Here is a 26,504-nt window from a genome sequence, read left to right on the forward strand (position 1 = left end):
ATTTCATAAATACCGGACCTTTCCAGTGGAGGTGTTTTATCCTTTGGATTACCTAATAATTGTTGTAATTTATTATTAGCACTATACACAAGTTTAAAATTGACATTCTTAAAAAAAAGAAAGAGATTACATTAGGAATGTAGCTGAGTGTAATGGATATTCTCCTTCACTAGTTGATAAATTAATTAGAAAACGTAGGTATAGGTTAATGATTTCTGAAAATTCGACTTTTCAAGTGGAGAAAGATACGTCTAAATATTTTTCGATACCGTTTGATAGAGAGTTATCCCGTGGTCTAAAAGGAATTTTTAAGAATGTCAATTATAAACTTGTGTATAGTGCTAATAATAAATTACAACAATTATTAGGTAATCCAAAGGATAAAACACCTCCACTGGACAGGTCGGGTATTTATGAAATTTTTTGTAAAGATTGTAATTAGAAATATGTTGGGCAAACTAGAAGATCAATATTAACTAGATTTAAAGAACATTTAGCTCAGATAACATATGGTAGACCGGATAAATCTTGCGTTGCCGAACATATTGTTGATAAAGAACATTGTATAGATCTTAATAATTTAAAATTAATTAAACAAGTCTCAAATTACAGGCAATTAGATGCATATGAAAGCATCAGAATTAATAAATGTAAAGATAGTATGAACAGAGACAACGGTCCAATTCCTTCAAGTTCTTTGTTCCTACTACTCTAGTGGCGGAAATCTAACAGTTACGCTCAGTGGGCCCTGACTCGGTTGGCTAGATTTTGCCACGCCCACTCGGTGCCCACTGAGCGAGTATATAAACGCTCAACTTGTAGATTGTACTTTAGTTTATAATCATCTGCTGATGATGCTAACATGGTTAGCGAAACGCGCGTCCAGTGTAAAAATAAAAGTGTTTTGGTGTATTGTGGTGATTCAGTGTTTTTATTTTGCTGTGTAACATCAAAGATTCCAACCCTCAACTGTAATAAACCAATCCAACCAAAAAGAATGAAACCAATGCAATTAAATCACACTATAAGCAAAAAAAATAATCGAATAAAATTAATTTTTCGGGTTTGGGAAATATTCCTTGCTCAAAACTAGATTTACGTATTTTTCTCGGGCATTGCCCGAATTCGACTATTAAGCGTAATACTAATTATAATTATTGGTTATTTTGTCTACTACTTTTGAAAGCACTATTCAGCATTTTGTTTACTTATGATGTATTTAAACATACTTTATTGTTACAGGTGTACTGTCCGAGCGGTGAGAAATGCCCGCTGGCCAACTCCAACGTACCCTGGGCCTTCATGCAGGGCGAAATCGCCACAATCCTAGGCGAAGAATACAAAGTGAAGAAGGAAAGGGAATCGTAAAGGGCCGTATCGTCGAATTTGGAGGAAAAACCCGTAAAATTTTGTGGAAATGGCCGAAAGCGTCGTTGTCAGAACCATTAAGGAGAAGGAACAAATAATATGGCGATTGCTCGACATTTTTATCGAACGGAAACGGAACGAGAAGAGAGGAAAAGCGTTAAAGAAAGAATATTTTGTTAGTAGAAATAATCCCAACATGGCTGTGGAAGTTTATATAATAGTTTCGTTAAAAAAAACAAACAAGAATCTTCTTGTTTTATTCTGTTGTCTCTTTTTACTGTGAAAGGCTATACAGTTTCGCCGAAAATTTCCTGTACATAGTACATAGTAACGTAGAAGATATTTAAGAGATTTTTAGAGAAAAAAAACTTATTGTGACACAATTAATATAATACTTTTTATTTTCTTTGTGGCGGACTTGTAAATATATTTGTCGTCGTTTGTACTATACCCTATTATAGATCGGCATGCTAAATGTACAAATCATCTATATATTTAAGTTTATTCGTTGTTTTATTTTGTTATTCATTATTTTTTTCGTCATTGGGATTTAATTCCGCGTTTTTATTTTTAATTTCTTATATTTATTTTTTTTTCAAACGAAAAAGTTTTAAATATTTTTCTTTCTTTACAGAATTTGATAATTTTTTATTACAGTTAAATAAAAACAGTTGTCTTTTTCGGTTTCTTTGTTTTCTTTTTTCGTTGTGCGGAGACAAAATGGGAAATAAATATGAACTAGTCAAAAAAAACTAATAATAAAACGCAAAGTCCTGTTGGGACTTTGACAGATAGGAACTCCAACACTCGCTGATATTTTTAAGAGTATTTAAACATTTTTTAATATTAATGCATATATAAACCGGCCGATGTGTCAGTATCGGTTTATTATAGAGAAAAACCCGGACTTGTTTGGAACTACATCTATGTACCGGGGATGTTAGAAATGTCTTTGTTTAGATACGAGTTTTAACTTTGAGTACTTTTACACCAAGCCTAGCACTACCGGTGTTCGCCGTTCAAATTTAGCAAAGCTTTGTTTAAAATCTGCGTATACACTTACTTACTTACTGCCATTACTCGCTGAGGAGTATTTGACACGCATCTGAAGATGGTTACGTAAGGCGTTTCCTGTCATGGGCTTTTCTGTGACTGAAAAGCCCGATAAGTGATGTTATCTCTCTTCCGCACTCTGGACATTCAAAAATCTCATTACTTTGTTGCCTCTTTACTTTTTGGTAGTCGTTGTTAACTGAGTTTACAATTCTCCTCCATTGCGTTCTATTGTGTGCTGCTTCCTCCCAGTGACGCTGCATACTTATCCCCTTTAAAGCGTAGTTTACACAGGATAGAAAATTGCGATAGAACTTGCTAGAGTAACTTGCGATAGTGTTTACATTTAACCAAATTTTAAAGCAATTTCTTGCAACAAGTACTTTCTAGGCATATGCTTTGAGCAAGAAATTGCATGCACGTATACACGGTATGGTGTATATTGCACAAGTATATTGTTTAGTAGAAAAATGTCGCGCTGTAAAAAGAGAGCTGCAGCCACTGCTCTTCTTGTTGCAATTTTACGCAAACAGAAAATCTAGAAAAAGAATATGGGTTAAATAATGGATTGCCAGAAGGCCTAGTCTTGGAGCTTACGCGATGTTATTAAAAAAATAAGAAATGAAGACCCAAAGCATTTGAACAATTTTCTGCGAATGTCAGAAGTCGATTTTACATTTTCTTTTTATAATTTTGTTCCACTCCTGGTTTGCTTGGGTACGAATATTATGTAGCTTGCGCTGAATCTCAGCCTCAGTTGTGTTGATTTGTCAGTTATAAATTTGATTGCTTTTTGCTTTTTAGCTCCATCTCTGTGAATTTTCGATTTTTTTGCCACAATTTCGGAAATCTTTCAAATAAAAATTAATTAAATAATAATTAATCAAAGTGATGGTATCTTCTTTCGACCACATACTCCATTTTAGGGCTCAAAGACACTGACGACCAGGTCGCACCGGCCAGGCCGCACCTACCTCTAAAACCATTAAATCAAATGAGATAGCGCACACTAACGTCCTGGCCGTCCGTTGGTCGTTGCGACCAGAAGACGCACGGAAATATTATTATTTTGTGCCGCTTGTTGCCGGTTTTCTTCCAAATTAATAATTTTTCAGATGAAATCCCTCAAATTCAAGGCACAATATTTTATTTTCTATAAGATATAGTGTTTTAGTGTAGTTTTTTCACACGTGCAGAAAATCCAAAGAAATAGTATACAGACTGGATCAAAGGTAAACTTAAATCTAATCCCTTTTTTTATCAAGGGTCGATTCTAGTAAAAACTCAAAACATTTTTATATGATATACCTACTCTATTTATGGTTGGTATGATACCTGTAATAACAGGTAAACTCAAAGGTATAATAATACCTTTCAGTTTCGATGTTAAAAAATAAAAAAAATAATATTTAAAGTTTTTCTACAACCACTTATTTTTTTGGTAAAAAATCTAGATAATTGGGCGAGGTTTCAAAAAATGTTTTGCCTGTGCCTCTTTTTTATCCTCTTGTCCTCGATTTTTTATTCTGAAAGTTGGCAACCCTAGGTTTGTTATCGATTATTTTCGTGGAAAGATAGTTTAGGTATTATTTAATTATTAGTAATGGAGAGAATTCTTGATAGCAATATTGAGGATCTTATAAATGCCATTGAAGGAGAACCAATTATTTGGGACAGTAAATTACAGTCAGATGCAAAAAAATGCAATGGAAAATGTTTTGTCAAGTTTGAAGTCTTATACTTTTCTTATTTTTAGCATGTTTTGAACACGAGTCAAAGAACAAAATATTCAGGAGACATAGTTCTGACCGAAAGATAATGTTTTAGGCCAATTTGCTCATGAAATTATTTCACAGGGTGTTTTAAAGATAGGGTAAAAAACAACTCTTCGATTAACCATGTGTAATAAGTAAAATACTAAAGTTTTTAATACAGTTTGCTAAAAAAATTGAGGAAATAGGGTTAAAAATAATAAAAATATAACATTTTAAAAAAAACTTGACCAAAAATTGAGTTGAGTTGAGTGTATATATCGCCATTCCATAAAAACATACAATATTAGTTCTAAAAAAATATGGTAGCATTCCTCATATCTAAACAAAAGACATTTTTAACATTCTCTGTATATTTGTCATATACCTACTTCAGATCACTACAATAATGTTTCTGTGCTTGATACAGACTTTTAGGTAACACTGAACAAAAAAAAACGAAATCTTTAGACCTGGACATAATTTTGTGAAAATATAACCAGTTGACATTTTAACAGACAAAAAATAAACAGTTATATCGTGGACTGTCATTGTATAGTATTGTATATAGAACGAAGAATTGTTTTAAATTGTATGAACATTTTTTAAGTAGAATACCAGGTATTTTTCTTGGTATCTTCGATGTGATTACTTTTGTATTTTTGAAATAAATACACACACGCTCGAGATATAGTTATATAAACATTTTAGAAATGTTGAAATCATTTTGTTTGGGACCTTGTAAAAGTTATTTTTTAAGATAATCGAACATTTTAGTGTTCCCAGTGCTAGAAAGGAAACAAATCCGTTAGATTGTACGTGTTTTTTTAGTAAAAAAGAATAAAAAAACTTGAATAATAATTGTATTTTGCGAAGTAGAACGCGCAAAGTAACCCTTTTTAAACGATAATAATAATAATAATTTGTGATAAATGCACAGATTGATCGCTGTTGTACATTTAATTTGTATTGACAATGTCAGAATTGTATATTTTTCGTATAAGTTGTTTATTTGTAACAACTAAAAAATCATATGTTTAATATATTATATATTAATTGTATAAGGCTTGTACAATACTTTTTGCTGTTAGTGATGGATGTCGAAAATAAAATTGAGAAAAAAATCTGTAACAATCAGGAATTATATTTGTTTTTGTTACCTGTTCCCCGATCCTTATTTTGGTTTTAAAACCTAGCGTATTCACCATTTTTTAGTTATAATATGCAAATATTAGCATAGAGGGCATCAAAATATATTTAAGCATAATATTGCAATTACAGGGTTGTTCACCACATACGAGACGGAGTATTGTAGCTAAACGATTAGATTTTTACAAAATGTCAGTTTTTGGTTCGTTGAAGAACTATTAGAGCTACAATTTAAAAATATTTTCACAAGATACAGAGTGTCCCAAATAAGTAAATAGGTAATATTATAGTTGTATTTTTTAAAATTGAATACCCTGTACATTATTCTATTTTTAGATTCTACGATTGATATAAAGGTAAATTTGATTAAGGTTTATCACACTTAAACCTTACCGTTTTTGGAATAATTTCAATTATATGAAATTGCAGTAAAAATTTTAAGGCTTCATTTCTCCAAGGATATTAAAGTTTTTAATACTAAATAATTACTGAAGTTTATTTATTGATCAGATATTGTGTTGCATTAAACAAAATACTACCTTATACAGAGTGTCTAACTCTTTAAACGGAAATAACTTCTTTAATTAAAATGGAACACTCTATATATTTTAGGAAAATCAGATGCACAATTTAATTGTCTATCAAATTGCATTATACCAATTTTTTTCTTATCCCTTCAACAGTGGCGTAGCGACAAATTACGGGCCCCCCGCGAAACTTGTATTAGGCCCCCCCCCCGGCCACCTCCGCTATTCCTTATTTTGGGAATAATTCTATATTTATATTATTTTATTCCCGGACCTCAGAGGTTTCGGCCCCCCCAGGCAGCTGCGGGGGTTTGCGGTAGTAGCGCTACGCCACTTCAAGAAAGGTTTAGACCTCATTTATCAATATACCCATGGAATATTGACATTTTAGATTGTTTTTAAAGCAACAAATGTACAAAATGTACAGGTGCTAAAAACGATATCACCAGCCCATTTGTATACAAAAAGAAAACTATTTAAATCTTTATGAAAAAGTATACCGTTAATTAAATATACCACCATTATTTCCGCCCAAATATTAATTAATTACATATTTAAATGTGTTAGTTAATAAATTATCCTAAATAAATGTGGATTTGAATCAGAAATCAATATAATAATAAGTTATGAGAATGAACGTCTCTCTTGTTATAATAAGCATTCATCAAAAAATAAAATAAAATTTTTAAGGTGTTACTTTTTACCACATTGTCTAATACACATACAAAATTCAGTTTTTTTTTGTTACAAAATTTGTTACATCTTTAAAAATAATCTAAAATGTCAATATTCTATGGGTATATTGATAAATAAGGTCTAAATTATAAGAAAATGCATTTTCTACGAAAACTTGAAGAGATAGGTAAAAAATGGTATAATACAATTTGATAGACAATTAAATTGTGCATCTGATTCTCCTAAAATATACATGATGTTCCATTTAAATTAAACAAGTTATTTCCGTTTAAAGCTAGTAATTATTTAAAATAAATTTTTAGACACTTTGTATAAGGTAGTATAATTTTTATTATTGCAATACAAAATTTAGTAAATAGAAATACTTCGGTACAATATTTGGTTTTAAAAACTTAAATACACTTAGAGAAATGAAGTATTAAAATTATTACTGTATTTTGACAAAAAAAAACTAAATATTTCAAAAAACGGTAAGATTAAAATGCGGTAAACCTGAATCAAATTTACCTTTATTTTAATCGTAGAAACTAAAAATATAACAATATACAGGGTGTTCCATTTAAAAAAATGCAACTTTGATATTTTTTATTTATTTGGGACACTCTGTATCTCGTAAAAATATTTTTAAATTGTAGCTCTAATAGTCCTTCAACGAACCCAAAACTTACAATTTGCAAAAACCTAATCGTTTAGCTACAATACTCCGTGTCGTATGTGGTGAACAACCCTGTAGATTGTTTTTCTATTCTTTCAGTTTCAATGACAAAATACACATTTCCAGTAACAATACTCTTTTGTAGAGATTCTTCAACTGACGAAAACAAAAAAGATTTATTCAAATCCAAATCACACTCAAGAAACCAACTGTTCGAAGACGATGTAATAAAAGGTAAAATTCAGGAAGCCAACGTGTTGATCAGCAGGGTGAAAAAGGCATTGGGAAGAATCAGGACTATAAAACCGGTAAACGCGGAAGCCAACACCTCGTCCACGACGCCAAACACGAGCAGCAGCACTGACATAGAAAATACGATAAAGAAATTGAAAAAACAAGCGGACGAATTGGTGAAAGGGTAAATTGAAAACAAAATAAAACACTACCACAGAGCAGTGGCGGCTCGTGGTTATTATTGTAGGGCGGTCAATATCTAAAAATATTGTGTCGATTTTTTTTTAAGACGTGACCAAATTTAATTGGTTTCTTACAAGGTACTTGTACCGGGTGCACAGTTAGCCTGGACCAAGATGTCAAGAAAAAAAATATATAAACTTTCTTTTATTTTTTTATTTTAAACAGACAGTTCAGTGCTGTTTTTGTTTTTATAAAAAAAAAACTTAATTAAAATGGGACATAAGAAAGGTACATATAAAACTAAATTTAAATATACATCGACATATTACCGATACTTCATCCACTCCCTCGTTTATTTAGATTATAGAGGGCGGCACAAGCTAGACTCTAGGATGACTAAATTAGGCAATCTTGCGACTAGTATACTACCTGTTTTTGCTGAACTGCGACTTTATTAGTCCAGTATGCGACTACTCGAACTACTCCATCTAATCTCCAAAACAACAAAGTGAAAGCCGCCATGTTGTTGAATAAGAAAATGTTTCATTCCTAAAATAGCAATTCCTGCTTTTTGAATACATTAACTTGAAATATTTGACCCTAAACAACACGCGGAAACAATTTTTTCGACTGCGAATAAATTATTCTCGTTTTACTAAAAAAAAATTCAAGAAATTTTTTAAAACTTCTTTAATTTTAAGGCCCATTAGTATTTTTCAAAGTAGAAACAATACATTTATCAATAAAGTTGTTTGCGTTTAACTTTTTTGCCTTGGGTAATGAGTTACAGAGTCGGTTAAAGTGTTTCAATAATTATGATCTTCAAACATCGTCCACACTTAAATACTTTTGTTTTGTTTTCCTTCGCTGCCATCTGACATATGTCTCTAACTAAATCATAAAAATAATATTTTTACTCTAATTATCCCAATTTGGGATAAAACGCGACTTAGACGCCATATTATTATAGTTTTGTATTTCTGTGAATTAGGATTTTAAACAACGTTGCAGTTTATACTAAATTAGGCTGCTAGCCAACGTCGGTATCCAACGTCGTTTCGACCCAAAAATTATTCTCCAAACTAGTGCAGACTAGGGTTGGCACAAGGTTGTGCCGACGTTGCGCCCCGACGTTTGGTCGCGTGACACAACGTTGTCCCGACGTCCAAATGCTGCTAGGGATATGTGTCTATTTGAAAATATCTATTCCCGAATCAGTCAACAAGAGTACATCATTTTTCCAGAACCAGAAAATTATGAATTATTACCTACACAAATTTCGCGCTGCATCTCAAACTCTCGGCTACGACAAAGCTACGGCAACTGAAACTAACATTTTTTTTCGATATTAAAAATTTAAATATTGATTTATATTGACCATTTGACCTCATGGTTAAGCCGCCAATGCCACAAAGCTCAAAAGTTCATCATCATTGTACTAGATATTAAAATATTATATTATAAAACCTTGAAATTAGTTAAAATTTACAGAACGGATAGTATTAAGCCCCATCCGGATTATACAGAGTCCGAGGATAAATTACCTGCGACGCCCTCTACAACAGTCGAGTCCGAAGAGGAGTACCATATAGACGTTTGTATTACTCCAGATAAACTAAAAAAAACGCCAACTTCTGTAGGAAGAGCCGGGGACTGTGGCAGCGTACCGGACTTCGAAACAAGACCCAGAACTAGAAGAAATGAAGCAGGTAACGAACTTAGGATGAATAATATACATAGATTAGCCAGCGATTCCCAAAGTGCTCCAGGTAGATCCCAGAGGTTTACGCCACGAGGCAAATTTCCATCGTTAGATCATTTTTTTTTCATTTTTTCACCAGTCCTCGAAACCAGTAAAATCCTCTGACCAGACCTCTACCGAAACTAGTAGAATTTTGAAATTGGTCTAAGAAAAAAAAGGTTTGGGAATCTCTGGACTAGACAAAATGAAAAAAGATTAGTTTAGATTTTTTAGGTGGCTATCGGCCTGTTCCACTGCGACATTTTCAGATCTATTGTGGTACTATTCTGATCTCTAGGTTAAATTCTCCAGTCCTATTTTTTTTCAAAAAGTGTAACAACTTGGAGACTGAATCCTCCATCTTATACCAGATGCGTCTCAAAAGTGGCATGGACATAAAATGTGTTCTGTGGTTTCTTATTCAGACTGATAAAAGCTGCACATGCTTTCGTCTGTCTATCCCATTCCCTTTAGATGCTTATTAAGCTTGCAGAATGTCCTGTTAGTAGACCCACTACAGCTTTTACAGTCTTTCTGACTGCTTATCAGGGTACCGCCAATTTTGCCAAATATTCTACCATAGATTATACTAAATTCTGTAGATAAAAATAAGTAAAAAATGCCGTATAAATGTATGTCCTAAAATGCTTAGTTTCGAAGATACAGGGCTTTTTTAAAAAAAAAATATATTTCCATGAATTTTTACGCAAAATATCTCTTGGTAAAAATTGCTTGGGAACTTTTTATTTTTTTAAATTGATCAAAAATCATAAAATTTTTCTTTTTCGAAAAAATAATGATAAAACAGTTTCTGTTGAATTTTTGGCACAAAAACATTTCAAATTTATCATTTCAGTCTAACTATTTAGTCAACATCATAGATAAATGAAACAAGTTTAGATTGGAAAGTGCCCATAAGGACAATGTAAACACTATTTGGCGCTATTCTTGCAACGGTCGCGACCCAAAACTTTTGAAAATTTCGGAGCGGTTCGGCTTTTTCCGGAATTATATCGCCAAATATTGTTATTCAAAAGTATTATTATTTTCGTTTAATTTTATAAATAAAATACAGTGTGTTGCATACAAGAAACTTTATTTTATATAAGGACGCATGTATGAAATACCTATGAAACATTGGAAACCGACGTTATGCCACGATCTACGATGGTTTTTGCAGGTCACAGTTCACAGCACAGCTTTTTAAGTTTTTAATGCCACTTTTTCACAATTATCACCGGTTGGAGTAAATAAAACTTGAATTAAACTCACAAGATAGCAATAATTACTTTGAAAATGGACGCTATAAACACTTTTCGGGATTTCTTTAATGAGAGCGGTTTAGATTTTGAAAGATTATTATGATTTTTGAAGATTCTGACTTTGACAAGAAAAAATTATTTCTGTTTTTGTTTGCCGTTGTTCTTAGCGACCGCTATAGCAGCGCCAAATCGCGTATAACGGTCGCGACCCAAAATAATTTCGCGATCCAAAATTTATACGGGCTTTCCAATCTAAACTTGTTGCATTTATCTATGGTCAACATGTTTAATTTATGTCAGTGATGACAGGTATTGATAATTTCGGTTCCAAATATCTCGAGAACCATTACTCGTAGCGGTTTTTAGCAAGAGACTTTTTTTACGTAAAAAACGTCGTAAATGTATACTTTTTACTCAGTAGTTTTATACAGGTACGGACGAAAAGTTATTACTCTTCAAACCAGTTAAAAAATGATGTAGGTGGCGCCCTCTACAAGTAGGAGTCATAATGGTATCGAAATCAAATTTCTCATGTCAAAAAACTCCCAGACATCAATTTTCGTCCAAATATTGACGTTACTTCAGAAATTATTTGGAAAAAATCAAAATAAAAATGAAACTTTTACACCCTCTATCTCCGAAACTAAGCATTTTAGGACATACATTTATACGGCATTTTTTACTTATTTTTATCTACAGAATATGCTGCCGAAGTTTCCGGAATACAGTTCGGACCACCCTGTATATAGGATATTCCTTAATATTTTTTTTCTAGGTTAACTTCTCCAGTCATATTTTTTTTTCAAAAAGTGTAACAACTTGGAGACTGAATCCTCCATCTTATACCAGATGCGTCCCAAAAGTGGCATGGACATAAAATGTGTTCTGTGGTTTCTTATTCAGACTGATAAAAGCTGCACATGCTTTCGTCTGTCTATCCCATTCCCTTTAGATGCTTATTAAGCTTGCAGAATGTCCTGTTAGTAGACCCACTACAGCTTTTACAGTCTTTCTGACTTTGCTTATCAGGGTACCGCCAATTTTGCCAAATATTCTACCACAGATTATAAACTTTGTTTTTTCTTTATTGTTTTTCGTGGTTCCAATTTTCGGAATCGGGCACTAGTTAGGTTACTAGTTTGCGCACATAGCACGCCCACTTATGGCCTCTAAAACTGTGCACAGCGCCTGACCGGCACAGTTATTAGAGAGATATCGGAAAACCGAATAGCGTCATGCAGTATTTACGCGTACCTTATCATGGTTACGATATGCGCGAGTCAATTTTTAATGCAACGCCCGCTAATAACGTTACCGCCTGACGTAATTTGCGGATCAATTACACAAGCGCTATTTCTAAATAACGTTTAAAAATTGCTTAAATGGGCATGTGCGGGTATTTGACAACCGGGGCCGGCCGGCGAGATCTTTTATTTTAGGTTATGTTTGAATTGTTTTGAATTATTACTTTAGTTTTATTAGGTAATTTGATATTTAAGTAGCTGGGATTAGTTTTAATTAAATAAATATGGCCCAAAAAAAAAGATGGATTCCACCTCTTCCAATATTAAAGAACCTATAAAGAGGCTTAGGTTTACAGCAGATGACGACTTAGCCCTTCTAAGAGAATTTGTTGCTTGTTGCCCTAAATCGACTGGCAGACGTTGAACAATAAAGCACTGGGAATAAGCACTTTAGCCCTTTAGTTTTAAAATACCTAGTAAACAAAACAATTTCAAAGTTTTAAATTGAAAGTTAGGTTAAGTTTAAATAGCGGACGCGACGTGAAAAGAATTCTTTCCGATCCGATAACTATAAATGAAGAGAGTTAATACCACCTCACGTAAAGGAAATAACACCTGGCCTTATTAACGTCCATGCACGCTATTCGGTTTAGCGATATCTCTCTATTACGCTGTTTATTGTTATTTTACGCGAGTTTATTTTTGCGCACAGGAAATTTTACTCGTTTGCACATCGTCATAAAAAACAATTTTCGTACCACGAATTAGGGATAAGATTTTTATCTGTATACTTATAGGATACCTAATCTGTGGTAAGTATACTTAATCTGTGATTCTACTATGAACTTTTTCACCTGTCACTGCTCAGATGAATTTCTCCACCACTCTAGAGATTTGTTGACCACTCACTGTTGTGTGACCTGTGACCATTCTTATGAGTGCTTTTGCAACGTCGCAGAGGGGTTCTGGGCCTATCATTGGAGTTGCTGAGCCTTGTTTGGCCATTTCATCTGCCTTTTCGTTACCCCTGTGACCCTCATGCCCTAGTCATGCATTCAAACAACCCCACACTAGTCTAGAATTGACCTCCGTGAAACTGAGTTCCTTTAGCGCTGCCTGGACAACATACGGAAACCAAGATATATTCAAACCAGTTGTAAAGAGAAAATTGCCAGGTTGTCACTTATTTATTAAAAAAATATATTAAGGAATATCCTATATACAGGGTGGTCCGAACTGTATTCCGGAAACTTCGGCAGCATATTCTGTAGATAAAAATAAGTAAAAAATGTATAAATGTATGCCCTAAAATGCTTAGTTTCGGAGATAGAGGGAGTGAAAGTTTCATTTTTATTTCGATTTTTTCCAAATAATTTCTGAAGTAACGTCAATATTTGGACGAAAATTGATGTGAGAAATTTGATTTCGATACCATTATGATTCCTACTTGTAGAGGGCGCCACCTACATATTTTTAACTGATTTGAAGAGTAATAACTTTTCGTCCGTACCTGTATAAAACTACTGAGTAAAAAGTATACATTTACGACGTTTTTTACGTAAAAAAAAGTCTCTTGCTAAAAACCGCTACGAGTAATGGTTCTCGAGATATTTGGAACCGAAATTATCAATACCTGTCATCACTGACATAAATTAAACATGTTGACTAAATAGTTAGACTGAAATGATAAATTTGAAATGTTTTTGTGCCAAAAATTCAACAGAAACTGTTTTATCATTATTTTTTCGAAAAAGAAAAATTTTATGATTTTTGATCAATTTAAAAAAATAAAAAGTTCCCAAGCAATTTTTACCAAGAGATATTTTTGCGTAAAAATTCATGGAAATGTATTTTTTTTTTAAAAAAAGCCCTGTATCTTCGAAACTAAGCATTTTAGGACATACATATATACGATTTTTTTTACTTATTTTTATCTGCAGAATATACTGCCGAAGTTTCCGGAATATAGTTTGGACCAGCCTGTATATGATATTTCATTAAATTATCATATATTTTTACTATTATTTTAGAAGACGAATTAATAGAAGAATACGGACTAAGTAGGTACCGAAGTGCGCCTGAAGTTGGACAAACCGACATAACCAGTAGTTTCGAAGTTCTCCAAGAGAAATTGAGAACGATCTCTGAGGCTACGGAGAGTGCCACAAGTGGTATTAGCACACCTAAAATTCAGCCTAGCGAAGGTAATTGTGACCTAGCAGTGACTATACAGGTTGTCAGGTTAGGTTTTTCACTGCACTGCAAGAAAATCTACAAAATATAATAGTTATTTTTTGAAAACACTTCTGCGTTAAACCTAAACGGACACTGCTTGTCAGAAGTTATGTTTACAGTTATACAAATTTGCCTAACAAAGAAAAAAATGCTTAACGTTTCGGAAAGTTTATCTCTTTCCGTCGTCGCAAGCAAAAAAAATACAAAGAATAAAGAAGAAACTATTTAAAATATTTAAATTGAACTATTCGAGAACACTACTTTTTTAAAACAGATACGTCTACAAGAAACCGTTGACGTTCTGTTAAAATTACATTATCATGAATGTTATTAAAAGGTCATTATTATAATGTTTAATATAAAACCTTTCTGTATGAGCATTAGTCCCCTGAAGACAAACAAAATTCAATAATTTCTTATATGTTAAAATACGAAATATCCTCCAAAGAAAAATGCTGAAAATCTTCCACACATTTTATATCTATTTTAGTATCATTTTGCTTCCACCTATTTTGAATTAATTAAATTCAATTGACGGACATTTGGACGGACAAATCTTGAGAACGGACATTGCATCTGAATAACGGACTGTCATAATGACGGACGTTTGGTTTCTTGAGTGATTATTCGTCCAAGTGAACCGTCTGATATGGCCATAATAATCTAATAGGTTTTTGTGTTTGTTTTTATTAGCTTTGCCCGTGAAAAAGCAATACAATTGTTGCGGCTGCAATACAGATCCACTGGAACAGGCTACGAAAACGGTCCAAGCATGTCCAAAGACCGCAGAGATAGGAGTTGGAGTTGGTATGCCATGTCAAGGGTAAGTTAGGTTATTGATAAATGAAAAAGCAGTAAAAAATAAAGCTCTAAATTATGAGAAAATGCATTTTCTACGAAAACTTGAAGGGATAGGTAAATAATGGTATAATACAATTTCATAGACAATTAAATTGTGCATCTAATTCTCGTAACATATACAGGATGTTTGTTCTATTTAAATTAAACAAGTTATGGCCGTTTCAAGGTTGATTCTCACTATACCTTCCATATCAGCTCCCTTCCGTTCACATAAAATATTATATCATGTAAATGAATAGGACCAGTCCATTTTTCATTCTTTTGGTATACTCATGCATGTTGACTCACCAACTAGAATAACTAAAACTGGCTCTAGTACTATAGATTATGTCGTGTCGTCTTTTGACCTGGAATTCGTTGACTGTAGAGTCCTTCACTCAGGTTTCTCTGATCATGAGGCAGTATTGACAACGTTTTTGCCATAATCCAAATGCAAAAATACCTCGCGCAAATTGGACCGTATTTTTTCGGATAAAAATTTTCTAAATTTTCACCACCTATGTCTAACAACTGAGTGGGTGGTCCTCTCGGCTGACGTCGATTCCGAATTTTCTAGATTTATAAATACCTTGTCTAATCTGGCGTGCAAGGCGTTTCCTCTTAGGCCTATCAAACGTAAGCAAGGTATACCCTGGTCTACGACAGGCTTGCGTATATCTGCAAAGAACATGCGCTCATTATCTCACCTTAAAAAATTCACAGACAGTGTTTTCTTTCATAATTACGTGAAACTTTATAGAAGGGTTTATCGTAAGACTATAAAAGCTGCCAAGGAGATTTATTATAATGGGAGGCTAGCCAAATCCGGTAATGTTGCTAAAGAGACTTGGGCTATTGTAAATGACTTAAGGAATAAGACTGCTTCGTCTGGCACAGTCTTTAATTCCACCTGAAGATTTAAACACTTACTTTGTTAATGTGGCTAAAAATTTAGTGAACACCATAACTCCTTCCCATGATTCACTTTCATATCTCCCTAAAGCAAATGAGAATTTACACAGTTTCTTCTTCACGCCCGTAGCATTAGATGAGCTCCGTAGTACAATTAAAAGTATTAAAAATAAATTCTCATCTGGGACTGATGGGCTTACTCTCAAAATGTTCTCTGAACTTCCGGAATGCACATTAATCTATCTTACTACTTTAATTAATGAGTCATTCCAAAAAGGAGTTTTTCCAAACTGCTTTAAGACAGCAATAATTATTCCTCTGCATAAAGGAGGTGATAAAGATCAAGCTTCGAACTGTCGCCCAATTGTGTGTGTGTGCTCTCCTGCCCACATTATCTAAGATCATTGAAAAATTGGTTAAAAAAAGGCTTCTATCTTTTCTCCTTAAATATAAAGTACTTTCTACCCATCAATTTGGATTTCTAAGTAACAGTTGCACAAATGATGCTATGTTCGACCTTTTTAATAATGTATACTCTAGCCTGAATAACCATCACTCTACAGCTACAATTTTCTGTGATTTCCCTAAGGCTTTCGACTGTGTAAATCATAATATCTTAATTAACAAATTGCAATACTATGGATTCAGGGGAGTGCCGCTCGAATGGCTTAAGTCGTATCTTGGCAACAGAAGGCAGCTTGTGCTTCTTGTAAGCCTATAGAATGCGGTGTCCCTCAGGGTTCAGTACTTGGCCCTATTTTATTTCTGGTGTTTATCAACGACATTGCAAGTCTAGACATTAGCGGTAAAATCTGCCTCTTTGCGGACGACACTAGTTTCACTTGGAGCGGCCCAGATGTTACGGCACTATATAGTACTATATCCAGTGACTTACGCACCATTAAATCTTGGTGCGATTCTAATCTCCTATGCCTCAACCTTTCAAGAACTAAAGTTTTGTTATATAAAAGTACTATACAACCTTTTGTACTTAATAACATCACTATTGACGTCGTGGACTCTGTGAGATTCTTAGGACTTGTTGTAGACAACTCGTTAAAATGGGACTTGCACATCGAAGCCTTATCAAAGAAACTACGCTCAGCCTGTTTTGCGCTAAGATCAGTTTCTAAAGAACTTAACTCATCAACTTCTAGAATGGTCTATTATGCCCTTTTTGAGTCGCATCTTCGTTATGCCCTTCCATTCTGGGGTACTTGCTGCGCGACAAAATTTGATCGTATTTTCAAACTTCAAAAGAGAGCAGTTCGATACTTATTGGGACTAAACAGTAGAACTCACTGCCAGAATTTCTTTAAAAATTTCAAAATACTGACTCTTCCTTCCTTATTCATTTTTTAATCCGTTTGCTTAATCCGCAAGCACATATTCTCTATTCCGGAAAGTCCTTTTCACAACTATCCACTTAGGAATGCGGAGCACGATATTTATCTGCCAACCCCGAGCTCAGAACTAGTTAAGGGCTCAATACTGTACAATGCCAAGAAAATGTACAATCATTTGCCTTCGAATATCAAGTCACTCTCATTCTTTCCCGCATTTCGCAAAGCTCTGAAATTATACTTACTGGAGAGAGCCCTATATGCGGTAAACGACTTTTTTGTTGATGTTTAATCATGAACAATTTTGAATTTTAAAATTTTGATCATCTCACACACTGGTTAAAGGTCTAGTATGTAATATTTTATAACTCTTGATTTTATAATATATAACATTATTTTATCCATTTGCAATTTTCCTTTTGTAAAATTTTCTAGATACGCCTGTGTTCTGCAATGTCCATATATGTTTTATTTGTAATTTTATGACGTAAATTTTTTTTCGAATTGATTTGTATTGTATGACATTTTTATTTGTTTATTTGTATATTTGTTTTTGTGCTTTTTTGTTTTGCTTTGTCGATGAAGCTGTTTTGGCTTTTTGTACAATAAAGCGTTGTGTTTTGTTTTTGTGTTTTTTGTTTTGTATCGGAAACAGCGTTGTCAAGTTCTTACATTTGTACCAGCTCCGTTAAAATTTTGCTGATATTTATTTATTCTTTCACCTCTTATTAAATCAATTACCTTTTTTAAAAGATACAATTTTTTAAAATAAAATTTTCGGAATGATATAAATTGTACAGGGTATCCCACTAAGAATAGCTCTCGGCTGTATCTTGGAAAGTATTAGCCGTAGGGCTTACGGAAAAAAATATTTATAACTAAAGGCGCTATGAGAAATTGCTGGAAATTATTTTCAAGTTTGTAAAACGGCCGCTAGGTGGCGCACCTGCTATGGAAAATAAGAAAAGATTTTTTACAGAATTTTGCCTAGATAATGAGTACTATACCAATAATAGCTTCATAATCTTCAGTAAATTTTGGATTTTTTTTGTTAGAAGTATTTTCCCCTATCTGCTAAAATAAAATGGTGGGAGAAGGTTAGATCTATCTTTATTTATATGTTAATAACTCCGGACTGGATGATCAGAATCCAACAAACGAGGGCTCGTTTAAAAGAGCGTTTCTTACTCCATATTATACCATAAAAATAATAATAATAAGATTTTGAACGTAGACGCTAGGGGGCGCTTTCTTACAATTTAACAAACATAGCGCGTTTTTTCAAAAAAAAAATTAAATACGATAGTATGTGTTATTTTAGCTGATAGTAAAGAATAGTAAAAGCTTAAAAAGTCAGCGAAAACCGCATCTTGATATCTTCTTTCAAACCGAAGATATTAGCAAAATTATAATAAATACCAAAAAATAAGCCCTTAATTACCTTATTTTTACAATACAGTATCAGTAGCCCTTTTGATTAGGCCCATTCTAACAAAACAGTAAGATAGAAAGTTAGTTTATTTTAAAATCGACGAAATACCAGAATGCCATAATACCAGATATATTAATATCTAATAATTAAGATATTAATAATAGTGAACAAGAAATGACGAGTCAGTGTATAAAAACTCCATTTTCTTATTTTTTGTTGCAGTTGCGCCCCCTAGCGGTCGTTCTACAAACTTGAAAATAATTTCCAGCAATTTCCCATAGCCACTTTAGTTATAAATATTTTTTTCCGAAACACAGCCGAGAGCTATTCTTAGTGGGACACCCTGTACAATAAAAAGTATGGAACTGATATGGAACGGAAGCTTACCCCGTATAGCGTCAATACCATAAAAATACGGAACGGATACGGAATGGAAACGGAAGGTATAGTGATAATCACTCGTAAAGCTAATAATTATTTAATATACTTTTTTAGACACTCTGTATAAGATAGTTTAGTTTTTATTTAACTTTATTTTAATCGTAGACACTAAAAAATGTAATAATATACAGTACATTCCATTTAAAATATACAACTTTGATATTTTTTATTTATTCGACCCACTGTATCTTTTGAAAATAATTTTAAATTATAGCTTTAGTAGTCCTTAAACGGTACCATTACTAACAATTTCTAAAAATCTAATTATTTGGCTACAGTACTCCGGGTCTATGTATGAGGTGAATAATCCTGTATAATGCCGGGTCCAGACCAAGGCGACAAAAAGTAAACACGATTTTGAGACAAAAAACAAGACAAACTTGCGACAAAAAATGTGGAATTCTAACAAGACAAGCTTGAGACAAATTGTCCACACCGCAAGGACAAAAGTACAACAAAGTCAAAAGTTTAGTTGTTGCGAATGAGTTTTATTAACCATGTGTGATTTCACTGTGGTCTCCTACTGTTGTGGACAGTACATTGAAGCTGGGACGGGACATTGAAAAGTCTCCGAATTTTGAAACAAAACAAAAATTGGATTTGTCGCAATTTTGTCGTAAAACATGAATGTTTCTGTCTTGTCTGTTTGATCTAGACCCGCCATAAATATCCTTTTTTTTATTTTACTTATTTTTATCTGCAGAGCATGTTGCTTAGAGTTATTTTCAATTACAAACAAAAATTTATATATTTTTTTTAGAAAATGCGATTTTCAAATGAATTTTGGAAGCCACTTAAAAACATTATCTCAATCAACACAGATGCTCAACTCTGTCGCTCCCAAAGCAAAATGCTTACAGTCTAAACATTTCGGATCACAAACTGTAGCTATGCCTAATAAAAAACCGAAAAGCTGTCAAAAGAAAACGCTGCCCGTCCAAGAAATACCGCCTGCAGAGCAGAAGAATACTTATGCAAAAAATTGTAACAAAATTGGGCTGAAGGAGGAACATCAAAATTGTGTTTGTCTAGATTCGACGCTAAAGAAACCAAAGGTAAATAAATATCTATCTAATCTATCTATTCAGCCTCTTCGGTCCATCGTTGGACGTAGGCCTCCCCCAATCTCTTCCCTCTCTATCGCCGTGCTCATCCATCTTCGTGTGTAATACCATCCCCAAGTAGCATCTATCTGACTTCGAACTAAATCTGACCTGAAGCGACGTCAGACTTTGTGCAAATTTAGGTCTGGTGCTGGTGATACGACCGGTAACGTCGCTTTCCTATTAAAAGCGACGTCGTTGGATCCGAGTCGGTAAATCCAACGATCTGTCGACGTACAAAATAACAACGTACCATTTTTATTAATTTCTCAACGTCGTTCCCACGTTGGCTTGCACGACGTACATAATACTTGAACTAGCCCGACGTCTACCCGTTGTCCGAATAGGATACGTCCCACTGATAATCCCTAAAGTAACGTCCAATTATATTTTGTTGTATTTTATGTTTATATTTATAACCTAATTTACGTATCTCTGTTTACGTCCGTAAATACAACCCATTAAGTAGCATTTGCGGCCTAATAAACATCATGAACATAACCTAATAAAAAGTTTTTGTAAACAAACTTAATTTTTTTATTATGCTTAAAAAAACACTAAAAAGGCATTTAGACATTCATCTACATTTTACAGAAAGCTAATAAATAAAATAATAATAGTAGTAGTGATGTCTTGCCTCCACCCACGAATGCTTTTTATCCGGAAGAGATGCTGTATTACACTGGTGCATCTTAATTTCATTTTTTAGCTTAGGAAACCAGCAGACCCCATCCTCCTCCCACATGTGAGGTACTGGTTCCAATTCTTTTAAATTTTGTATATATACTATCTTAAAAAAGTGGCTGCCCATTTTTTTCAAGGAGAAAACAAAAACTAAAATACAGTTGCACAAATCCACAAATCACAGATACGCAAAGTGAGGTTACGTGGCGTACGTTGGAATTATATACGTCATAATACGATTGCCGGTCGTCCGGTTTGATGACTTCGGTCGTGTGAGACGACTAATGTTGGAGACCCGGTCGGAATTGGTATATTGGTAGTTCATATTAAGTCGGACACAGGAATCCGCCATTCTTAACAAGTATCCGATTGTCAGCCATTTTAAAATCGTTTTTTGTTTTTAATATTTATATTCACATTCCGATTTCTAGTAGAATAATATTGATAAGGTTGAGTTAGGGGGGAACCACAGTACAGTTTTATGATTAAACCAGCTAGAAAATAAAAAAAATATTTTGCGAGTTACTTTTTTATAGATATTTTTATTTCATAAATCTACCTAATTTTGAAGGCGCTCGTTGTTTTCCCGGAGTATTTTAATCAGATATATCAAAAAGTGACTTCCGTTGACAAAACTGATGTCTGGATTAATGATTCAGAATTATTATAATATGAAATTAGGTAGGCACTTATAGTTATATTCGAGGAGTGATTATGAATCCATTTGTAATTAGGTAGTTTGGTTAGGTTTTTATGTATTCTTGGTAGCGAATATGAAACCAAACGTAACGTAAGTGCTTAGCGACGAATTTTAAGTGACTAAAATCCAACGTAATATGACGTTGGTAATTGGTAGAATTACATTTCCTATTAGGTCAGATACCGACGTCGAGGCGACCCGAATCTGTATTCCCCATTTAGGTGCAAATAAGGGTCGTCAGGCGGTCGAACCGACGCGACGTTGGTACTCGACGTCGGATTTATTGGACGCGACGTATACCCGACGTTAGATAACGTCCAAATGCTACTTGGGTCAGTACAATAAGATGTGTTGAATAAAGAAATCGGATTAAGAGTCTATTACCACAGTTTAAAGAATATATACCAGTTGGCTTACTCTAAGGAATTCTATTGTTATTTTGACTTCAAAGGCGGCCCGTGACCCTTCGAGGTGATAAAAAATTTGTGCGTTTACCGGGTGCAGCGAAAGTGCTATTTTATCAGTCAGAACGCTGGCCGTATACGAGGGATCAACTAAAAATACTAAGGAATTTTAATATAGCAAGTAGAAAAATACAAATACACTACTAGTTTTATTGATTAACAGTTTTAGGCGTCTTTAATAATTGATCAACATTTATTTACTTTCTTCTTCTTATTATTATTTAATAACATATATTTCATTGTTTACAAATATAAACACAATATGAATTGAAATGTGAAATAAAAAAACGGTTTTAGTTAAGTACATTATCTTATAATAGCAATAGTAATTTATTCATGTTAATTTTACAACAAAACAATTTACATATTTTACCATCAATGTTAATACATAACGATTATAAATTCTTATTATATATATATTCAGGTGAAATGGTGAAATATTACAAATAAAATTATAGATAATACAGATTACAATTTTATTTCAGGACATAAAAAAAATAAACTAAATAATAACTAAATGATAAAAAAAAATATATGTTAAAAAAAGTAGGTTTTAACAAAAATGATGATATTCCTAGACTTATTCTCTTGTTGAAATATTAGTTCCGCTTTAACGTATCCAGGATTGTTCTCTATGATGTCAGTTAGGGCTGGGTCGATGGTATTTTCCAGTAAATCCAAGTACATATCGCCTGTTAGATTTCCAGGAAGAAAAAAAGGACTCACAATAGAATTTCTAAAAATACCAGCCCACACGTTCAATTTCTTAGGGTTTTGTGTGTGCACCTCGTGAAAAACCCTGGGGTTGTCCTCAGCCCAGTACCGACAACTACACCTTTCCGTTGTGCCGATTAACTACACCTTTCAAAAAGAAAGTACACTCTACCTAACCCGATCCTTCATTCATTTTTGTGGCAAGTGAAAAAATGCGTAAACATCTAGAAATAACAAGAAAAAACAGCAAATTGGTCGGCGGAATTTATCCTTATCATTTACTCTGATAAATGTTTAAATAAACTTTTCGAATTTCAATCCTTCATATTTTCTCAATGGCTCGACCGATTTTCAAAAACGAAGTGGGAAAGTATAGAGAATAGAAAGCCCTTTTCAATGCGGTACCACTTGACCCCCCTTCCCATTTGAAAAAAATTGGGGGATGACACCCCCGCTTAGAGGGTTGAAGATTTTGCAACCATTTTTGGGGTAAAAATTGTTCCCCTCACAAACAAAATTGACGTGTTTTTGAATTTTCTGAAAAAAAAAAATTACCCTGGCCGTTATGCCTTGCGGAACGTTTTCGATGGGCCACCCTGTATAATACATACTTTGCAATTTTTCTATCTCCGACTCACTAGACATGTAAACGCAGACCGAAGACTTCGCTTGCCCATCTCTCTTTGGTCCGTTTCCCTGAAGAGGGATTAGTGACTATGATGTTCCTGTAGCGGTTTTTATCGTATTGTGCCAGTCCGCTCTGTTTTGAGCCATGCTGACGGTTTCATGAAGGCCTTGGCCGATTAGGTCTTTAGTTTGATCAACCCATCTCTTGGGTGATCTTCCTCGTGGTCGCTTTCCCTCTACCTTTCCCTCGACTATTAGCAGCTGCAGTGAGTCCGTTCTTCTAGCAATGTGACCAATATATGTCAGAAAACATCGGTTTATTTTTTTTGAGAGGCTGAGTTGTGAGTTTAGTTCTTGGAGAACTGACTCATTCGTACGATGGGCTGTCCAAGGTATACGTAGCAGACGTCTATATGCCTACATTTCAAAAGCATCTATTCGCCTGGTATCGCTTTTCTTCAGCGGCCATGTTTCCGTCCCATACGTAGCAATCGGGAAAACAAGCGAGTTCAGCAGTCTTAGTTTGGTGTTCTTAGTGATGGCTGTATCTTTCCATATCTTAGTTAATTTAGTTACGGCTGTTCTAGCCAGCGCAATTCTACGTCTTATTTCGCCTTCGCATGAGCCGCTGTTGTCGATTAGCGATCCCAGATATAAGTATTTATTAACCACCTTAAATCCAGCTATGTTTCCCACGTGAGGTTGGTTGTTGTTTTGTCGGTCCACAATCATGACAGTAGTTTTGTTAGGATTAAGTTTTAGCCCAAATTCTGTACTAGTTTCTTGGAGACGTTGCATAATAAATTCCATTTCTTCCACACTTGATGTTATGATTAGTGTATCGTCGGCATATCTTAGATTATTGATTTTCCTTCCCCCCACAGATACTCCACCTTGCCAGTTATCGAGAATATCACGCATTATGTACTCGGTATAAATATTGAACAATAGGGGTGAGAGAACACACCCCTGCCTGACACCCTTCATTGCTTGAAATCTATTTGATGTGACATCATTAATTCTTATAAGTCCGTAATTATGTTGGTATAGTTGTCGGATAAGTAGAATAAGGTGATCAGGAACCCCCATTTCCTTGAGTATTTGCCAAAGTTTTTGCCACTTGACTAGATCGAAGGCCTTAGAATAGTCGATAAAACAGAGATACATTTCTATGTTGAATTCTCGCGCTTTTTCTATTAACTGTCGTACGTTCCCTATCTGTTCTCTGGTACCCTTACCAGGCATAAAGCCAGTTTGTTCTTCTGCAATCTGTGGTAGTAGATATGGCCTGAGTCTGTTGTTAATAATCTGCAGGAGAATTTTGCATGCATGAGGAATTAAAGCAATCATTCGATAGTTATTGCAGTCTGCCGGATTACCCTTTTTATATAGTGGTATATATAGCGAGCTGCACCAGTCGTCTGGCCAAATTCCCGTCTTCCAAATCAGATTGCATATGAAATGAATAACATCAATTACCGGTTGCCCTATTGACTTTAATATCTCAGCAGCTACACCATCTATACCTGGGGCTTTATTTTTTTTGAGACGATTTAGGGGTGTTCAACTTCTGATTTAAGGATCTCCGGTTCATGTTCGAATTGGTTGGGACGATTATTATTATTAGAAGATTCACCATCTTCGTAAAGCTTTGTGCAGTACTTTCGCCAGACTTCAACAATACCATCCGGATCAGTAATCTTTCGACCATTTTCATCCTGTATAATTTGTGTACGTAGTTGAAACTCACGAGAGAGATATTTTACCTTATTGAATAGCTCTCTAGATTCGTTAGTTGCCGAGTGTCTTTCCAATTCTGTGCAAATCTCGTGGACGTGCTTGTTTTTATCCTGTCTACAGCTGTTTTTTATTTCTTTATTGATGTTTCTTAGTTTGTGTTCTTTGTCAAATGTTGTTGATATGACTAGGTTTCTTCTCTTTTCAAGCAAATTGATCGTATTATTCGACATCCAAGTTTTAGACTTTAATTTAATGTTTCCAGATGTGCAGCTTCCTTTAACTATTTCATTTATCCAAGTCCTAGTGTCATTCCACATTTCTTGTACGTCATTTTTTAGTGTGGGCATTTTTACCGATTTCATTGTTTTCATTATTCCTTCTTTAGTAGGTACTGAATACCTTTTCGTTTTGATCAATTTCACTGCCTGTAGTTTACGATGGAACTTTACCACTAGGATTTTATGATCTGATCCATCGCTTGCCCATAGGGTTGCATAAATATAGTAATGACTAATGCATGTTTATATTATTGTTACAGAAACCAAACTTAACTGTTCAAAGGTTGCCACCAGTTATTCTTCATCCAGCGTTGACCAAAATGATGATCCTGAATTTTTCCATATATCCACAAGGGAACACGGAGAATCGCATGCAAAATACAGAAAACGTGTGTTTCTTAGAATTAGACCATTCGAAACTGAATATATTAGATTCAAAACATACTAAAAGTAGGTAGCTCATGTTTATTAAATACCATTACAATTAGTATCTGACATTTCAATAATTATTTAATAATAATATTGTACAGTACGTCGATCCGTTCTGTATCTGTAAGATGGCAAACGAAATTCTCTGTTAGCCATAAATATTTTAGAAAACATTACTTACTTACACAAAAATTTCCAAAATACCCAATCCGTTTTATTTTTTCAATGTTTTTTCACGTAAATTAGACATAATCTTTATAAAATTAAAAAAATATGAAGAAAAACAATAAAATCCCGCAACTATTTTAGCGATAACGACTGCACTGTTCTCCAAGCTCGGTCTGCTACCGTTTTAATCGATGTTTCTCGTAAAAAAAGACGACGCGTCCCGTCAATAAAAAAATCGACAAATTTGTAAGTAGCCAATGTAATGAGTGGACGGAGTGTATTTTGAGGTGACATACTCGTCAAGTCCACGTAGACCCGTTGCCGCTTCTATATAGGTAGCGATCTATAAAATATATTGCTGTTTATTTATATACACTATCGGACAAAAGTAGAGCAACACTTCGAGAAATACACACACCGGAAAAATCTAGGGATATAATTTTATTAAAGTTAAAAATAAATGTTTTGAATAAACAATCACATATTTGTAGGCCGATTCTTTCTACTTCGATTGAAACGAAGTAGTCACAC

The 26,504-nt window shown here is 34.0% G+C and overlaps 2 protein-coding genes across 2 annotated transcripts in view; both read left to right on the plus strand.

The window, feature by feature from the left end:
* LOC115874531 (interferon regulatory factor 2-binding protein-like A) overlaps nt 1–3,061 on the plus strand; it is a 63,533-nt gene extending 60,472 nt beyond the window's left edge. The window contains exon 5 of the mRNA XM_030889700.1: nt 1,243–3,061. Within this exon, the coding sequence (XP_030745560.1) occupies nt 1,243–1,368 (126 nt within the window). The 3' untranslated portion in view covers nt 1,369–3,061. The remainder of the gene's footprint in view (nt 1–1,242) is intronic.
* Nucleotides 1–26,504, plus strand: part of LOC115874530 — a 243,296-nt gene that overhangs the window by 201,069 nt on the left and 15,723 nt on the right. The window contains exons 3-8 of the mRNA XM_030889699.1: nt 7,345–7,617; nt 9,108–9,325; nt 13,894–14,067; nt 14,792–14,921; nt 19,827–20,121; nt 25,637–25,826. Coding sequence (XP_030745559.1) covers nt 7,345–7,617; nt 9,108–9,325; nt 13,894–14,067; nt 14,792–14,921; nt 19,827–20,121; nt 25,637–25,826 — 1,280 coding nt within the window. The remainder of the gene's footprint in view (nt 1–7,344; nt 7,618–9,107; nt 9,326–13,893; nt 14,068–14,791; nt 14,922–19,826; nt 20,122–25,636; nt 25,827–26,504) is intronic.

This window comes from Sitophilus oryzae, unplaced genomic scaffold (genome assembly GCF_002938485.1).
Source record: "Sitophilus oryzae breed Bouriz unplaced genomic scaffold, Soryzae_2.0 scaffold_1297_pilon_pilon, whole genome shotgun sequence".
Lineage (NCBI taxonomy): Eukaryota > Metazoa > Arthropoda > Insecta > Coleoptera > Curculionidae > Sitophilus > Sitophilus oryzae.